At 41.5% G+C, this 15172-nt stretch overlaps 1 protein-coding gene across 3 annotated transcripts in view; it reads right to left on the reverse strand.

The window, feature by feature from the left end:
- The window catches only part of LOC136853380 (pyrimidodiazepine synthase-like), a 62765-nt gene extending 54594 nt beyond the window's left edge, over nucleotides 1-8171 (reverse strand). The window contains exon 1 of one of the 3 annotated variants that reach the window (XM_067128838.1): nucleotides 7618-8171. In XM_067128838.1, the coding sequence (XP_066984939.1) occupies nucleotides 7618-7675 (58 nt within the window). In that variant the 5' untranslated portion in view covers nucleotides 7676-8171. Of the gene's footprint in view, nucleotides 1-7501; nucleotides 7527-7617 lie in introns of those variants that run through there. The other 2 variants (XM_067128830.1, XM_067128847.1) reach the window with 2 other exon arrangements.
- Nucleotides 8172-15172: the final 7001 nt, after the last annotated feature.

Consider the following 15172-nt stretch of genomic DNA (forward strand, 5'->3'; position numbering starts at 1 on the left):
CACATACTGGTGTGACAGGAACTTGTTCAGGACTTCTCATATCATCCCGAATGGTGGGAAGGCATACAGATCTTTGTTTGACCAGTCCTGCAACATGACATCCATCACCCATGCTAAGGGGTCTGGAACTGGTGAACAAAAAAGTTGGAGTTCCCCACAGTCTCCCAAGATCCAGGCAAACCTGTGGATCTAAAGTCCACTCCATGGGAATTACTTGATCGTGCCTGCTTAGCTGGTCTGCCAGGGCATTCAGTCTCCCCTGGACGAATCTCATACTAATTTTGTCCGATTTGGTTTGCCCAGAGTAGAAGATCCCTTGCTGCCTTGCAAAGGGAGAACGAAATGTGTTTCCCCTTGCTTGCTTATGTAAGACAGCGCTGTGGTATTGTCTGAATGGACTGCTACTGTCTTCCCGAAAACTTCCAAGGCAAAGGCTTGCAATCCTAGATGAATTGCCTTTAGCTCTTTCACATTTATGTGAAACCTCTGTTGAAGTGGTGACTGCCTCCTGGAGACCTCCGTGTCTCCTAGGATAGCTTCCAAGCCTCCAAGCATAAGTCTGATGCATCTGCATAAAAGCTTAGGTCTGGGTTCTGGATAAGAAGAGACTTCCCTTCCAGCAGCCTGTCTTCTAACTTCCACCAGAGCAGGTGCTTCTTTATTTCAGGACTTACAGGGAACACGAACAAGTCTGGGTGCCGTTTCCTGTCCCAGCTGGCTCGAAGAAAAAACTGAAACACTCTCATGTGTAGCCTTCCCAGGGATACAAATTGCTCTAAGGAGGCTAGAGTTCCTAGGAGACTCATCCATCTGTTGGCAGAGCAAGTCTGGAGAGAGAGAGAAACTCGTCTACAGTTTTCACACAAGATTCCACTCTCTTGGGGGATGGAAAAGTCCAAAAAGCTAGAGAGTTCAGAGTCATCCCCAAATAAAATATCTCCTGAGAAGGAGCCAGCTGAGATTTCTGATGGTTGATGAGCAAACCTAGATTGCTGACTAGGCAAATGGAGCAAGGGAGCCAATCGTCTAGGTAGAGAGCGATGTTGATGCCCCTATGATAGAGCCATCCTGCCAGGGGAGCAAGAATGCGAGTAAAAACCTGAGGGGTTGTCGATAACCCGAAACAAAGGGATTGAAACTGGAAGACTCGGTCCTGGAAAACGAATCTGAGGTACTTCCTCGAATCTGGATGAACAGGGACGTGAAAGTACGCATCCTGCATATCTATTAAGACCATCCAGTCTCCTTGACGAATGCATGCAAGAATGGAATGATTGACCCCCATTCTGAACTTCGTCTTCTGAACAAAGACATTCAGCGAACTTACGTCCAGGACCTGTCTCCATCCTTCCGATGATTTGGGAACCACTAAGAGGCGATCATAGAATCCCTCTGAATCTACATCCTCAGCTATCTCTACAACCTTCTTGTTGAGAAGGGCGAAAACTTCCTCAGAGAGGGCCGCAAACCTCTCTGAGCCTAAGGAGTAGGCAGTCAAGACGATAGGCTTCTTAACTAAAGGAGGTTTTTCCCTGAACAGGATAGCGTAGCCTTCCTTGAGGACTTGAATGATCCATTGTTCTGCTTCCATTTTGCTCCATTTTTCCCAGAATAGTTGGAGCCTGGCAACCACTCGAGCATGGAGGACTAGGTCTTCATTTTCTTGATGAGGGTCTTGTGCAGACTTCTTGACTGTTCGCAACGTAAAGCGAACATTGGAACGTGGTCTGGAAGATCTTATTCTCCTGCCACGAAAGGGATGAGGCTGTAAAGGAGAGGCTGACTTCCCACTTAACGAACGAAGGAGGGTCCTTAGGACGTCTCGCTGACTGGGAGAGAAGGTCCTGGTCGATTTTTTGTGTAGATGAGACTCAATGTCATTAACCATCGACTGTGGGAACAGAAAATCCTTCACCAAGGGAGAAAAAAGGAGAGCAGACTTCTGTGCTGCAGTCACTCCTTTGGTGATATATGAACACCATAACTCTCTCTTTTTTAAAACACCCAACGTAAAAATAGTGGTTAGTTCCCTAGAGCTATCTCTAATGCCTTTATTGGCGCAAGAGAGAACACCCAGAGTGTCCGAGACGAAGTCCTCTGGGAGAGTGGAACAGTCCTGTATTTTCCGTGCCAAGGTGCCCACCGACCAGTCCAAGAAACTATAATTACTTCGAACACCTTGAAGAGGTTTTGAAGTAGATAATCAATCTCTACTAAAGAAAACATCACTTTAGCCGATGAAAAAACCCAATCTCCTAGAAGAATCAACCAAGCCAGAGAATTCCCACTGGGAGGACGCAGCGGCTCCCAGGGAAGGTACTTCTCCAGTGGCATAAGAACAAAACCTTCTATGCGAAAGACAGGCAGGAGGAAAGCTAAAAGAAGCCTCCCCTTGCTCTCTCTTGACCGAGAGCCAAGCATCTACTTCGCTGAGCGCCTTCCTAGCAGAAGTAGAGAGCACCATCTTGGGCAACCTGGAGTGTTCAGCAGGTTGATTACTCATCAAGAAGGTGGACGCCAGAGATGATGGTGCCACTGGTGAGAAAAAGGCAGGGAAACTCTGTAGTAAAAAACTAAAGAGAGCCGCATAAGCAGGAGTCGAATCCTCTTCTACATCCTTATTTGACTCTCTGCAGCTGGCTTAGCAGCAGAAGGAGGCTTTTTCAAAAAAACCTAAAATGTCATCTAATCTCTGCTGGATGGGAGCCAAAGCTTGGTCCATTAATGAAGAAAAAGTCTGGTTTGGCGCCGACAAGACAGGGGCTGGCACAAGCCCTTAAGGGAGAGAACTGCACTCTCAGGCGCTAATGGGCGCTCAGAAATCTCTGAACGAACAGGCACTACTGGACGCTGGGAAGCTACTTGGAGTTGGGAAGTCACTGGGCACTTAGGTGCTACTGGGCGCTTCGAAGATACCGACACATTGGGCGCTAATGGGCGCTCAGGCACAGTAGCATCCACAGGTGATACAGAACGGTTGCGTGTATACGCTGAAGACAAGTCCTTAGGTGCCAAAACTCGTTTCGAATCTGTGCAAACTGGAGAAAAATATTCAGGACTGTCCCAAAAGCTACATGAAGGCTCCTCAAGCATTGTAGTGCGAGACTTCTTACTGGGCACCAAGGGGTGCAGGATACAACCATTGCTGGCCTTTTCAATGGCCTAGATTTATCACTTTTGCACCATTGGCGCCTGACATCGGGGCTAGATGCCTCTGAACTTAAAGAAAGACAATGCACCTCCGAAAAGACACCTTTCCAATGGCTGTCTGTTGCGCCCTGGGACTTTGCAACTAGGGCAACTGAGGGGCCTACTACCCGTGGGCAGGCCCCACCGACCTCCCTTAGGCCTCCGGTATGGTTTCTCCCAGGTTCAGGGGAGTGTGCCAGGGACCTTTGCCTGGGAGAGTCGGCAGGATGGGCAGCCAGCTCCCCACTAACACTTCATTTGCACTGATAACACCACCTTTATTAGCTTGATCCATTAGGGCACGAACCAAAGACCCCAATTGGGCCATAGAGTTTACAATTAACTCAAACTTACGGTCAAATCTTTACTCTAGGTTGGCAATGGCATTGGGGTTGGAAGTATGGGAGCTGGGTAAAGGATCCGGTGGTACAGCAGGAGAACTGGGAATAGGGGGTAATACAGAAGCAGAAATAATAGGTACATCAACACTGACAGAAGACTCAACAGATTCCTGGCTAACTGTGGTTTTGTTCTCATTCCTAAGAGATGCCTTTCTCTTCCTGTCCCTCTCTACCTTAGATGGATGGGAACTTGAAGTTTTCCACTGTTTAAGGTCCCAATCTCTGCATTCCTCACATGTTAAAGTCAAAGAACAAACTTGACCTCTGCAATCAGCGCAAATGGTATGTGAATCATGTTTTGCTGAAGTTAACCTCGTATCGCAACCTTTGCTGCAATAACGAGTGGAAGATGTACTTGTGTCAAGAACTAAAGTCTTAAGAAAAAACCATAGCTCTAAATAATTGCCGAAAGGCTACCAGGTAAATATACTTCACCAAATTGATCTCAATCAACACTGGTAACAAAATCCAAATTTATCTGAGCGCTAACAACCTCATCGTCAACCGGCAGAAACAAGCTGAAGTGCTTTGCCAGACACTGTTGTCATAGGTAAAATTTTTAAAATATGGTTTCTACTTTGAAAGAAGATAGGTATTTCTTTGCCAGTTAGCTGTGTCAACTAAGGCTATTACTGGATCTTTACAAATATTTAATAAGCTAACATGCACAGCCCTATTCTGATCTTGCAAGTTTATGAAGACTGTTTCATGCTTTATAGCAAATTTGTGTACATCAAATTTTTTTAAAGTCAACATTTGACATATCTAGTGTTATTTGGTCAAATCTATAATTCAAGAAGGAATATGTCTTACTTATGACCAGTTTAGAAGTGTTTTAAATGTGAAATAAGCTACAATACTTCTGACAGGTTTTCTTGTGATTCTGACCACTTTCACTAGGAAACAATATTGTATTTGGATGTTTGTGCTGGGATTGACTTACTTTTTCTAACATTGTTACTTTATGGTTTGGCCAAATATGACTTTCACTTATGTGGGAAATGGTTTATGTACCGTATTAGAACCTCCTATCTATTGGTCCAACTCACTATGAGTACATGGTGGCAAAGCTTCCACCTGCCAGATAAAGACACAGCATCCTAAGTTGGGTTAAGTTAGGGAAACTTAGGTTATGATGCTTTCCTATATTCAACAGCATTCTAGGTCAGGTTAGATGAGAAGAGTCCAAGGAGGATGTCCTGCCTATCCCAGAGAAGGACCCAGGGCCCTAGGTCAGGTTGCACCCCTATAAATATCAATCCTACATTTTCACGCCACATACATTTTTGGGGGTAATTTGCCTATTGCTCTCGACATGCATGAGCTAAGTATTTTTTTGATTGATTATGTAGTCATGTAAGGAATTCCTGCTTTCTGACTTGTGCAACACACTTTATTTTAGTATCCCTTTACACACAACAGAACTAGTTTCCCATTATACCTAAGGTCGTCCAGAATTTTGTAAATGTGGGATTATCTGATGTTTGCTTAATCTTGCAGAAAGTCTTTCAAGGGGTTTCATCATTTTTATGCCCACAGGCTAAATACACAAATCAATGTTCTTTCTAATTTATATTGTTTTTAAACTTCAATGCACAAAACTTTGCGCGGTCCTGTTCCGTGGTAGTACACGTAGCCTGTTTCCAACTGGGGTTGCCTTTACTCAGTGGATATTTGAAGGAAAAATCACAGAAACGGTATTTCTGGAAACTGACTTTTCGGATCATGTCAAGATCAGCGAACCCAATGATCCCCATGTAAAGAATGGCTAACCCTTTCCGGTCTGAACTCCAATTCCACATGAGGGCTAGTACACTGTTTTGCCGTGTTTGATACTAGCCCCTGGGGGATCAAATGTCAGGTACCAAAGTGTTCATGTCTAGAACAGTGAACCCGATTATTCCCATGTAAAGAATAATGAACCCAATAATCTTCTTGTAAAGAATAGTGAACCCTGCTGCGAGTGGGCTTGCTAATCTTGACATGATCTAATTTTTCCTATACTTTTAGTGTTGCTGATGAAGGAGGTGGTGTTTATTGTTGGTCAATTATTATTAACCTCATATCTACCCAACATGGTTGGGGACCCTTTGGGAAAGCAGGGTTTTGGAAACGATGGGAGGAAGACCGGACTGCCATGTTGCTGTTATGGAACAGTTCCATGCATTCGCAAGTCATTAGGGAGCCATATGTCTAAGACGGATTGGCTGACGAAACCTATTATAAAAGGAACTATACTAACCCAACATACCCTAACCTAACCTAGCAGGCCATATTGCTTAGTCTGGGGGCTCTGCCCCACTAACCACCCCCCCGTGAAGAAAACTCCACTTTTTACCAAAAGCTCCCCTGGAACACTGCGCATGCACAATAGCATGCCAGGATGCCCAACGTACAACTTCTGAGGTTAATTACAGGTTAATTACAGTCGACTGACAAAAAATAACAATAAAAATTCTTAACCCAAGAGGTGCTGTGCGTTGCTAGAATCAAAGCTTTATATGTTGTGCTAGGATGATAACAATATTATCGACGCTTTATTTTCAAATATTGCAATAAATTTAGTGTCTCCCCTTAGCTCTGTTTGGTAATTCTATATATTAGCTCCGTGCCTGTTTTTACCTTTTCAACTGGTTTTTTCTACACTTTTAGGGGTTCTGATACTGGCGGTGCATGTTTGTTGTTGGCCAAATGGAATGTCCCTTTGCCGTGTTTAGTACTGGCCGGGGGGGGTTACCCATACGTAAACAAGTTATTGCACTTGCCGGACGGGATACGAACCTATCGAAAAAGACATTCCCGTGCTCTGTCTTGTGAAGATTGGGTATGGAAACCCCTTGTTGGATGGACTTCATGGGTTAATTACACTCGAGCGCCAAAAATTAAAGGTAAATTCATGATTAGTAACCAAAAACCTGTAGAAAAAGTTAAGTTAGAAGGCAGTCGCCGGCACAGAGCTACTATATAGTTCTACCCTCTGTTGGAGTGACACTGACAGTCTCACCAGCCATTCAGCTCACTCTTGAACATAAAAAGATGCCAGATTTCTCTTAATCATTGGTATAAAAATAGCAAAATTGTAAACCTTCTGTCAGCCTGGGGGGCAGGATCAGGAAGGCTTTTGAATCTTGAAGTTGAGCAATGGTCGAAGATTTTTATAAATCTTTATTTTGTGAATTTTGGAGACAATGGCTTTTGATGATGATGCTTATTCATTTTCATCAACTGGTGACATCAAGATAGATAATTACAATAACAGTGACGATAATAATACTGTACTGGTTTTAAAGTTAGTGTGCATATGAGAGTTAACATACACACACATATACACCCATTCAACCAATTAATAACTGTTGTATATTTTTTGTACTTTTATAGGTGCTTCTTGAATAGCTAAGGAGTAGTCATGGAAAATTCTGAAATTGTCTCAGAAAATACTGCATGAAGCATTCCAAAACTAAAAAGTGGTTTTTGAAAAAATGTTTTCTTTCCAAAAAATATTCTTTTTAAATATAAATTTTTAAAAGTATCTATTTTATTTTTTATTATTAATCTGCGACACAAGGCGATTACAACCATGTATAACATTTGGTGATAAGTTGAAAAATGAGCAAGAAAATATTGGTTCCATTACTGAAGTTGCAAATGCTTAATAGCCTATTGCCGTCGTCCTTACGTGGCATCCCCATAGCATCTCTTGGGTTAATAAGCAACCAAAATACTACAGGAAAAATCAATTTCCAAAGTAGGCTCATACCCGATGCGGAGCCGTTGCTTAGTTCTAGGCTACCACACAAACAAGCGGTCTGCACCAACAGCAATGGACTGAACTATATAAAACCCATTTTACAGCCAGCCGCGGAGCTACTACGTAGTTCTATATCATAATTTGGCCTAGCCCATGCACTTACGGTTCTAAGGCAGCCTATCTTGTGTCACAATGTCTCTGGTTTAACAGGTGGAGCAGGTAATTGACCCCGGGTTATGCTCAGTACTTCATTCATCATAAAGGGAATTGATAACTTACCTGCACCCATGTGGTTAGTGGTGAGGGTAATTGCCGCTTCTATGCCTTTAGCTGCCATTTTTCTACTGTGCTCAACTTTCCCCGTCACTTTTTCTTATTTTATTACTGTTGGGTTCGACAGTCGTTCCAAGTCTCCGCAGAATCGAGTGAAACTGTGGTGCTAAACCTGTCTGGCAAGATAAAACGAGTGATTAACATCACATAATACACTGGCAGGTCAGCATGACCGGGGTATAAGCTTCAGGCCTCTTCGAGTTTCAATCATTGTCGACGTACGTGACTCCATAATTATTTTATCATATAGTTAACTTATCATTTTAAAACTTTAATGATAACTCGACCTGACAGTCTTTACAGCACCTATGACGTCACCTATCAAAACAATGATGACGTCACTCCGTCTTGAATTTAACATCAACTTTCGAGCATAAGAGACTATTTACAAGTTTTTTTATGCTTCTCTTATAATCTGTCGTCATATTCCAAAATATTGGTGATTCTCTCAACGACATAACATATTCAGGTCTCCGGTTCTTCGACACGCCCTTTCTACTATTCCACAGAGTGGACTCGCTACTTGATTATGGTACAAGGAAAGTGGGTGCACAGCATTCGTATGGATCTACGAAAAATTTAACCTTGTCAGGTATAATCTGCCTTGTAGGCGCTTCGTTTTTACTATATATCTTTCTTACCTCCACTACTTTTATTAAGAATCTTATTTATTCTTTAGTTGAGTCCTTCAGTTGCTTCGCCTTAATATTTTAATGCTCCTCTCTCAACTTACTCTGAATGATTTAGCACTCATGCATAATTATGTTCTGTTGTCTCCTTCTCCTCAACACAATGCATAGCCTAACTTATATCTTCATTTTAGTTTTCTGTAAAAGAAAACTATTGAGATACTATTTGTCTGTCCGTCCACACTTTTTCTCTCCGTTCTCAGATCTCAAAAACTACTGAGGCTTGAGGGTTGCAATTGGTATGTTGATCATCCACCCTCCAATCATAAAATATACCAAATTGCGGCCCTCTAGCCTAGGGGTGGGGAATCTTTTAGTGCATGAAGGTCACATTGAAATTCATCGTCCCTTACAGATGCTGCATTCAATAGGTGACTGTTTTTTCCAGTTATTTAATTAAATCTTTTGCAAATATTACATAATCTAATAGAAAGACGAGTAAAAAACTTAATATGACCAATAGTTTATTTACCTTTTACACAAATTAGTGACGTCTTTGAGACTGCTTCTTTTGAGCCAGCATTTTGATATCGGGCTCTAACGTAGTGGTTCCCAATTTTAGTTGGTCTTCAAGATGCTTATCTATCACCGGCGTTCTCAAAGAATTCTTGAGTTGTGTCAAGTACGAGAAAGTGGATTCACGGCAGTATGTTGTAGAAAAGCATGAAATCAGTCGGCTTGCTAAGATGAGGATATTCTACTGCCTTTTTCTAAATTTCAGTAGGATCTTCCCTGCTGTCAAACAGAGATTTCAGGATATCTTAAGACAATTCAGTGAGTTCCATTCGGGTGGCTCTGATACACCAACTGAGTGAGTCAGAAAAGCTAGTTTCAGGGTGATGTTATGCTTTTCGAAATCACTAAAGTTTTCACCCTATTCTTCTCTAATGATGAGTCCAAAACTGATAAGTATTCCTCAAAAGATTTACATGTACACTCTTATTTTCTCTCATTACTTTCGTTAATTGGGGAAAGTGTTCTTCTGAAAGTTTTAACTGGGCAAGAAGGGGTTTAAAAAATAACAAGCTCTTTCTACATACCAGAATTTGTTGAGACATATATAAATCTATTTTTGCCTTGCAACGAAATATTCAACTCATTTTGTTTTAACATTACATCACACAGAAGTGCAACATCTCTGTAAAAATTTGTATCTGATAATTCACAATGGTTATTGTTTTGTTTGAAAAAGTCATTTATTTGTTCTTGTAAGGACAAAATTTTGACCAATACTTGTCCTCGCGACAAACATCATGCTTTCGAACGATGGGGGGAAATTTATACTAATTATCTCATCATGCAAGACCATCATCAGCATGTTTCGAAACTGACGATGTATTATGGCGTTTGCTCGAAAGTTGGGTTCATATTTTTTTTTTTTTACATCTCTCATTTTTATCTGGTAGTGATTTATAAATTTAAGAGATTATTTCATTCTAATGTCATGTATGTCGACAAGTTTGCAGATTCACGGCTAACACTATTTTCCCTATGGTTGTATAAATATGATCCCTTTCATGCATTGGTATGATTCGTAATCTGTGTGATTTGAAATGATTTTTTTTTTTCTTTTTGCGTTGTTTAGTGCGATGACTGGGCGCTTAACATGCTCCTCGGACTGGTCAACGTAGCTACCTCTGCAGCATTGTAACAGTAAACCTAATAAACTCAAGTCATAACAACATTTTCAGAATAGGAATATGAATTAACAGTTTTCTTTGAATGTTGCGAAATTATTTATAGGACTAAAAAAGTAATCTAAGCCCTCTGAGATGTAATCTCTGTTACTAAAAAATCTATTTGTAGAGATTACCAATTCTTTGAAGAATAAAAGATGATGATGATTTAAATTATATGGTGAAGATGGCTATTAATCGTAATATCTATTATAGTATTAACATCAAGGCCTCTGAAACACTTGTTTTTTAACTGGCTTAAAATATTATTTTAAGTCCCTCTGCTCACTTTTGGTGTTCAATTTATTCATTCATAAGGCAACTTGAAGTGTAAGAATGTGCAGATAACTTCATATGCTTTCTAACCCGAAATTGTTAATATAGAGATGTGAATGCTAAGTGTAATGCATTTATATAGTAACAAAAGAAATCTAACAACCTAGGTCTAGGAACAAATTCTTGGCTTTAACAAAAGAATAATTACATAGGCGAACAGTTGCAAATTATTAACAAATGTAACATAGATAATTCTGTTTTTATGAAAATTCAAATATTCAATTAACATATATAAAATAAATGTTTTCAAGATAATTTCATGTCGCCACTCATTGTAGACCTACTGTATGTTCCAGTTGGTTCATGGTGCAGCCCATAGAGCGTCAATCACTGGAGTGACGATCTCCCTGGCGAACGTGTGACCTCGAAGTGCTATACTTTATTACTATTATTCTTTTTACTACTATTTCTTTTATCTTTATTATTATTATTATTATTATTATTATTATTATTATTATTATTATTATTATTATTATTATTATTATTATTATTATTACTTGGCCCAATTTCACAAAAGAAAAATTACCTAACAAAAACAGGTTGGCCTAAGCACTCCAACCATTGTGGTCAAGGCCTAAGCATCTGCTCTTGGATCTAAGCAGTGTCTGGCATAAATGGTTCCTGTAAATTACAGGACTCTCTTTGTATACAGTCACCAAACACTAACTAAACAGTAATGTACAATCACTAAAAACTAACATTCACAATACACTTACACTCACTAAACACTCATGCTTACTATACTCTCACACTCACTAAAAACACACACTTACTATATACTCACACTCAATAACACTAAACACTCACTGAATACCCAACATTCACTAGGCACTCATTATATGCTAAGCACTCACTAACTCATAAAATGCTAAACACTCACTAAATACACACTGTACCCCAAACACACTGTAAACATTCACTAAACACTCACTTAATCCTAAACATTCATTAAACACTAAGCACTCACTATACACTAAACACTCACTAAACCCTAAACAATCATTAAACACTAAATACTCACCAAACCCTAAATGCTCATTAAACCCCTAAACACTCAAACATTCACTAATCACTCATTAAATACTCACTAAACGCACTCTAAACATTCACTAAACATTCACTGAATACTTACTAAACATTCACTAAACACTAACATTCACTAAACCCTAAATGCTCACTAAACATTCACTGAATACTTACTAAACATTCACTAAACACTAACATTCACTAAACCCTAAATGCTCACTAAGCATTCACTGAATACTTATACACTAAACATTCACAAAACATTCTCTAAACCCTAAACACTCACTAAACATTAACTGAATGCTTACACACTAAACATTCACTAAAATTCACAAAACCCTAAACATTTACTGAATTCTTACACACTAAACATTCACTAACATTCACAAAACATTCACTAAACCCTAAATGCTCACTAATCATTCACTGAGTACTTACACAATAAGCATTCACTAACATTCACAAATCATTCACTAAACCTTAAGACTCACTAAACATTCGCAGAATACTTACACGCTAAACATTCACTAACATTCACAAAATATTCAATAAACCCTAAAGGCTCACTAAACTTTCACTGAGTACTTACACAATAAACACTCACCAACATTTTCACAAAATATTCACTAAACCCTAAACTAAACATTCACTAAACCCTAAATTAAACATTGACTAAACACTTACTCATAAACACTCACTAAACACTTACTCACTAAACCTTAAACCTTCGCTAAACACTTACTCATTAAAGATTAACGATAAAAAAAATTCACAGTCACACTAAGCCCTTGTTCAACTTGCAGGTTACCAGACCTTTAAAGATGGCTGCAAGGCTTTGCAGTGCAGCCCTGTTGGAAGACCACCAAACTACGTAGTACTGGTATAGAGATCGCAACTCCAGGTATATACCGTCTATATTCCAAGTGGATCTTGTCTGGATGATTCCTGTCATCCTGGTGTGGCAGTAGGGAATCTGGGAATTCCGAAGGTTTCTGGAAATTCCGGAGGCTTTTGGGGTTTCTGAAGGCTTCAAGACAATCTCCAGGCTCTGTAGCCTTTGGTATTCTTGCACAATACTAAAGAACAGCGTTTTATGGAGATATCTATATATATCAGTAAGAGGGAATCCCATAAGATTATAGAAGACGACTCGTTAAAGTAAGAAACTGCTCATGTGTCAGAAAAAGAACTCTAAGTAATAGTTAACGCGATGTTAAAATGATCTAAAACCTTCGGGATTTTCCTTGAAGACTTTTTGGAATCCTTCAGTCTCCAGCTCCTGGAAGAACGAGAGAAATGCCATTCGCACATGTGCCGAACTCCAAAGTCTCCAGGAACAATCTCTGAGGTGCTTCAAATCATCTGGAAGCCTTCAGAGAGAGCAAGTGTCATATTTGAAAATCTGAGTAAGAGAAAGCAAAGAGTATGGTGAAGGGAAGGGTCCGACCCAGAGGCTGCTTCCTCGGAGGAAGGCAAGTATCCTGCCAAGCTGGGGAAGCGGGCCTGGAGAGGGCCCAAGCCCCTCAAGGATGGGCCCCAAAAGCCCCCAAGGCTTGCTAGTCTTTTGACGGCAGCTTTGAAGGGAAGGGTCCGACCCAGAGGCTGCTACCTTGGAGGAAGGCAGGTACCCTGCCAGGATGAGGAAGCAGGCCTGGAGAGGACCCAAAAACTTCAAGGATGAGGCCCAAAAGCCCCCAAGGCTCGCCATTCTCTTGAGGGCAGCCTTGAAGGGAAGGGTCCGACCCAGAGGCTGCTTCCTCGGAGGAAGGCAGGTATCCTGCCAGGCTGAGGAAGCGGGTCTGGAGAGGGCCCAAGCCCCCTCAAGGATGAGGCCCAAAAGCCCCCAAGGCTCGCCAGTTTCTTGAGGGCATCCTTGAAGGGAAGGGTCTGACCTAGAGGCTGCTTCCTCGGAGAGAGGCAGGTATCCTGCCAGGCTGGGGAAGCGGGCCTGGAGAGGGCCCAAGAACTTCAAGGATGAGGCCCAAAAGGCCCAAAAGGCCCCAAGGCTCGCAGTTCTCTTGAGGGCAGCTTTGAAGGGAAGGGTCCGACTCAGAGGCTGCTACCTTGTAGGAAGGAAGGTATCCTGCCAGGCTGGGGAAGCTGGCCTGGAGTGGGCCCAAGAACTTCAAAGATGAGGCCCAAATGGCCCCAAGGCTCGCCAGTCTCTTGAGGGCAGCCTTGAAGGGAAGGGTGTCTGACTCGGAGGCTGCCTCCTCAGAGGAAGGCAGGTATCCTGCCAGGCTGAGGAAGCAGGCCTGGAGAGGGTCCAAGAACTTCAAGGATGAGGCCCAGAAGCCCCCAAGGATCACAATTGTCTTGAGGGCAGCCTTGAAGGGAAGGGTCCGACCTAGGGGGTGCTTCCTCGGAGGACGGCAGGTATCCAGCCAGGCTAAAGAGGCAGGCCTGGAGAGGGTCCAAAAACTTCAAGGATGAGGCCCAAAAGCCCCCAAGGCTCGCCAGTTTCTTGAGGGCAGCCTTGAAGGGAAAGGTATGAGAAAGGTACGACCCAGAGGCTGCTTCCTCGGAGGAAGGCAGGTGTCCCCTGCCAGGCAGGGGAGGCAGGCTTGGAGAGGGCCCAAGAACTTCAAGGATGAGGCCCAAAAGCCCCCAAGGCTCACCAGTCTCTTGAGGGCAGCCTTGAAGGGAAGGGTCCGACTCAGAGGCTGCTTCATCAGATGACGGCAGGTATCCTGCCAGGTTGACGAAGTGATTGAGTTCGACTGTCTGGCTTCTGGACCTTCGACTGGACACCTACATAATCCCTCTGGACCTCTTGTCCAAAACTGTTGTCAAGAGCGCCATTTCTTGCTCGAGGAACATGAACTTCTTGGCGTGAGGTTCGCGGGCTTCCTTCCAGCTCTTTCCTCATCTTTCTTTCCGCTTCATGGGCTTTCACCTTTTCCTCGAGATAGGCGATGTAGATCTCATTCACTTTTTTTTTCATCTTCCAGTTCGAGTATTTGCTTTTGTTCTTTTCAAGTTCTGTTTCTTGGCGAGCGAGGAAGTCCTTCAGTTGTTCGATGTCCTTTTCTTTCTTAATCATGGTATCATCCCATTCTTCATTTTTCTTCTTTTGGGCATTCGTTATTCGAGGAAAGGTCCTTATTTTTGTTTTCAGTTTTCCCTATCATTTCTTGAGCATCAACAAGAGCTTTGCGAAGCTCTTCAACACAGGACCACTTTCTTTAACTCCTTCTCTAAATCCTCATTCTTTTGGATATGAAACTCTTCCCTCCGAATGGTGTCGTCAGTTTCAGCCTGGCTGTTCCAGTTCCTGACAGCAGACTTAATCGTACTGGCCTTTCCATATGGATGGCTAGTTATTCCTCCAAAAACATTTTTAATAATATCATGACCAAAGTTTTGAACTCCCTTTATAAACAATAACACTGATCCAAATAGATTCATAGCCAACAATTGCGCACAAAAATTTTTCAATACCGGAAACATGGTACCTTTCCTTCTACTTCTTCAAAGCATATAAGTTTATTTACAGATGATTCTAACGGAAACTGGAAAAAAAGGAGAAAAAGTCAAATTTCCAAAATATGTCTTGAGAAGTGTCGAAGTCTTCAGTTCATACGAAATAAGATTCCAGAGGAAATGAATTTGTCTCTTGTACATGTTTCTAAGGACTTGGACTCTTATACTAAAAATACTGACCAGACCTAAAATTACTTAATTATTGGTGTCTCTCATTAAATCTGCTTTAGAAACCATTGAATAAATCGTTAAGAACCTCATATTTATGGATAAAAAGTGGAATTAATAAAG

The sequence above is a fragment of the Macrobrachium rosenbergii genome, chromosome 3, assembly GCF_040412425.1.
Source record: "Macrobrachium rosenbergii isolate ZJJX-2024 chromosome 3, ASM4041242v1, whole genome shotgun sequence".
NCBI classification, from domain to species: Eukaryota; Metazoa; Arthropoda; class Malacostraca; order Decapoda; family Palaemonidae; genus Macrobrachium; species Macrobrachium rosenbergii.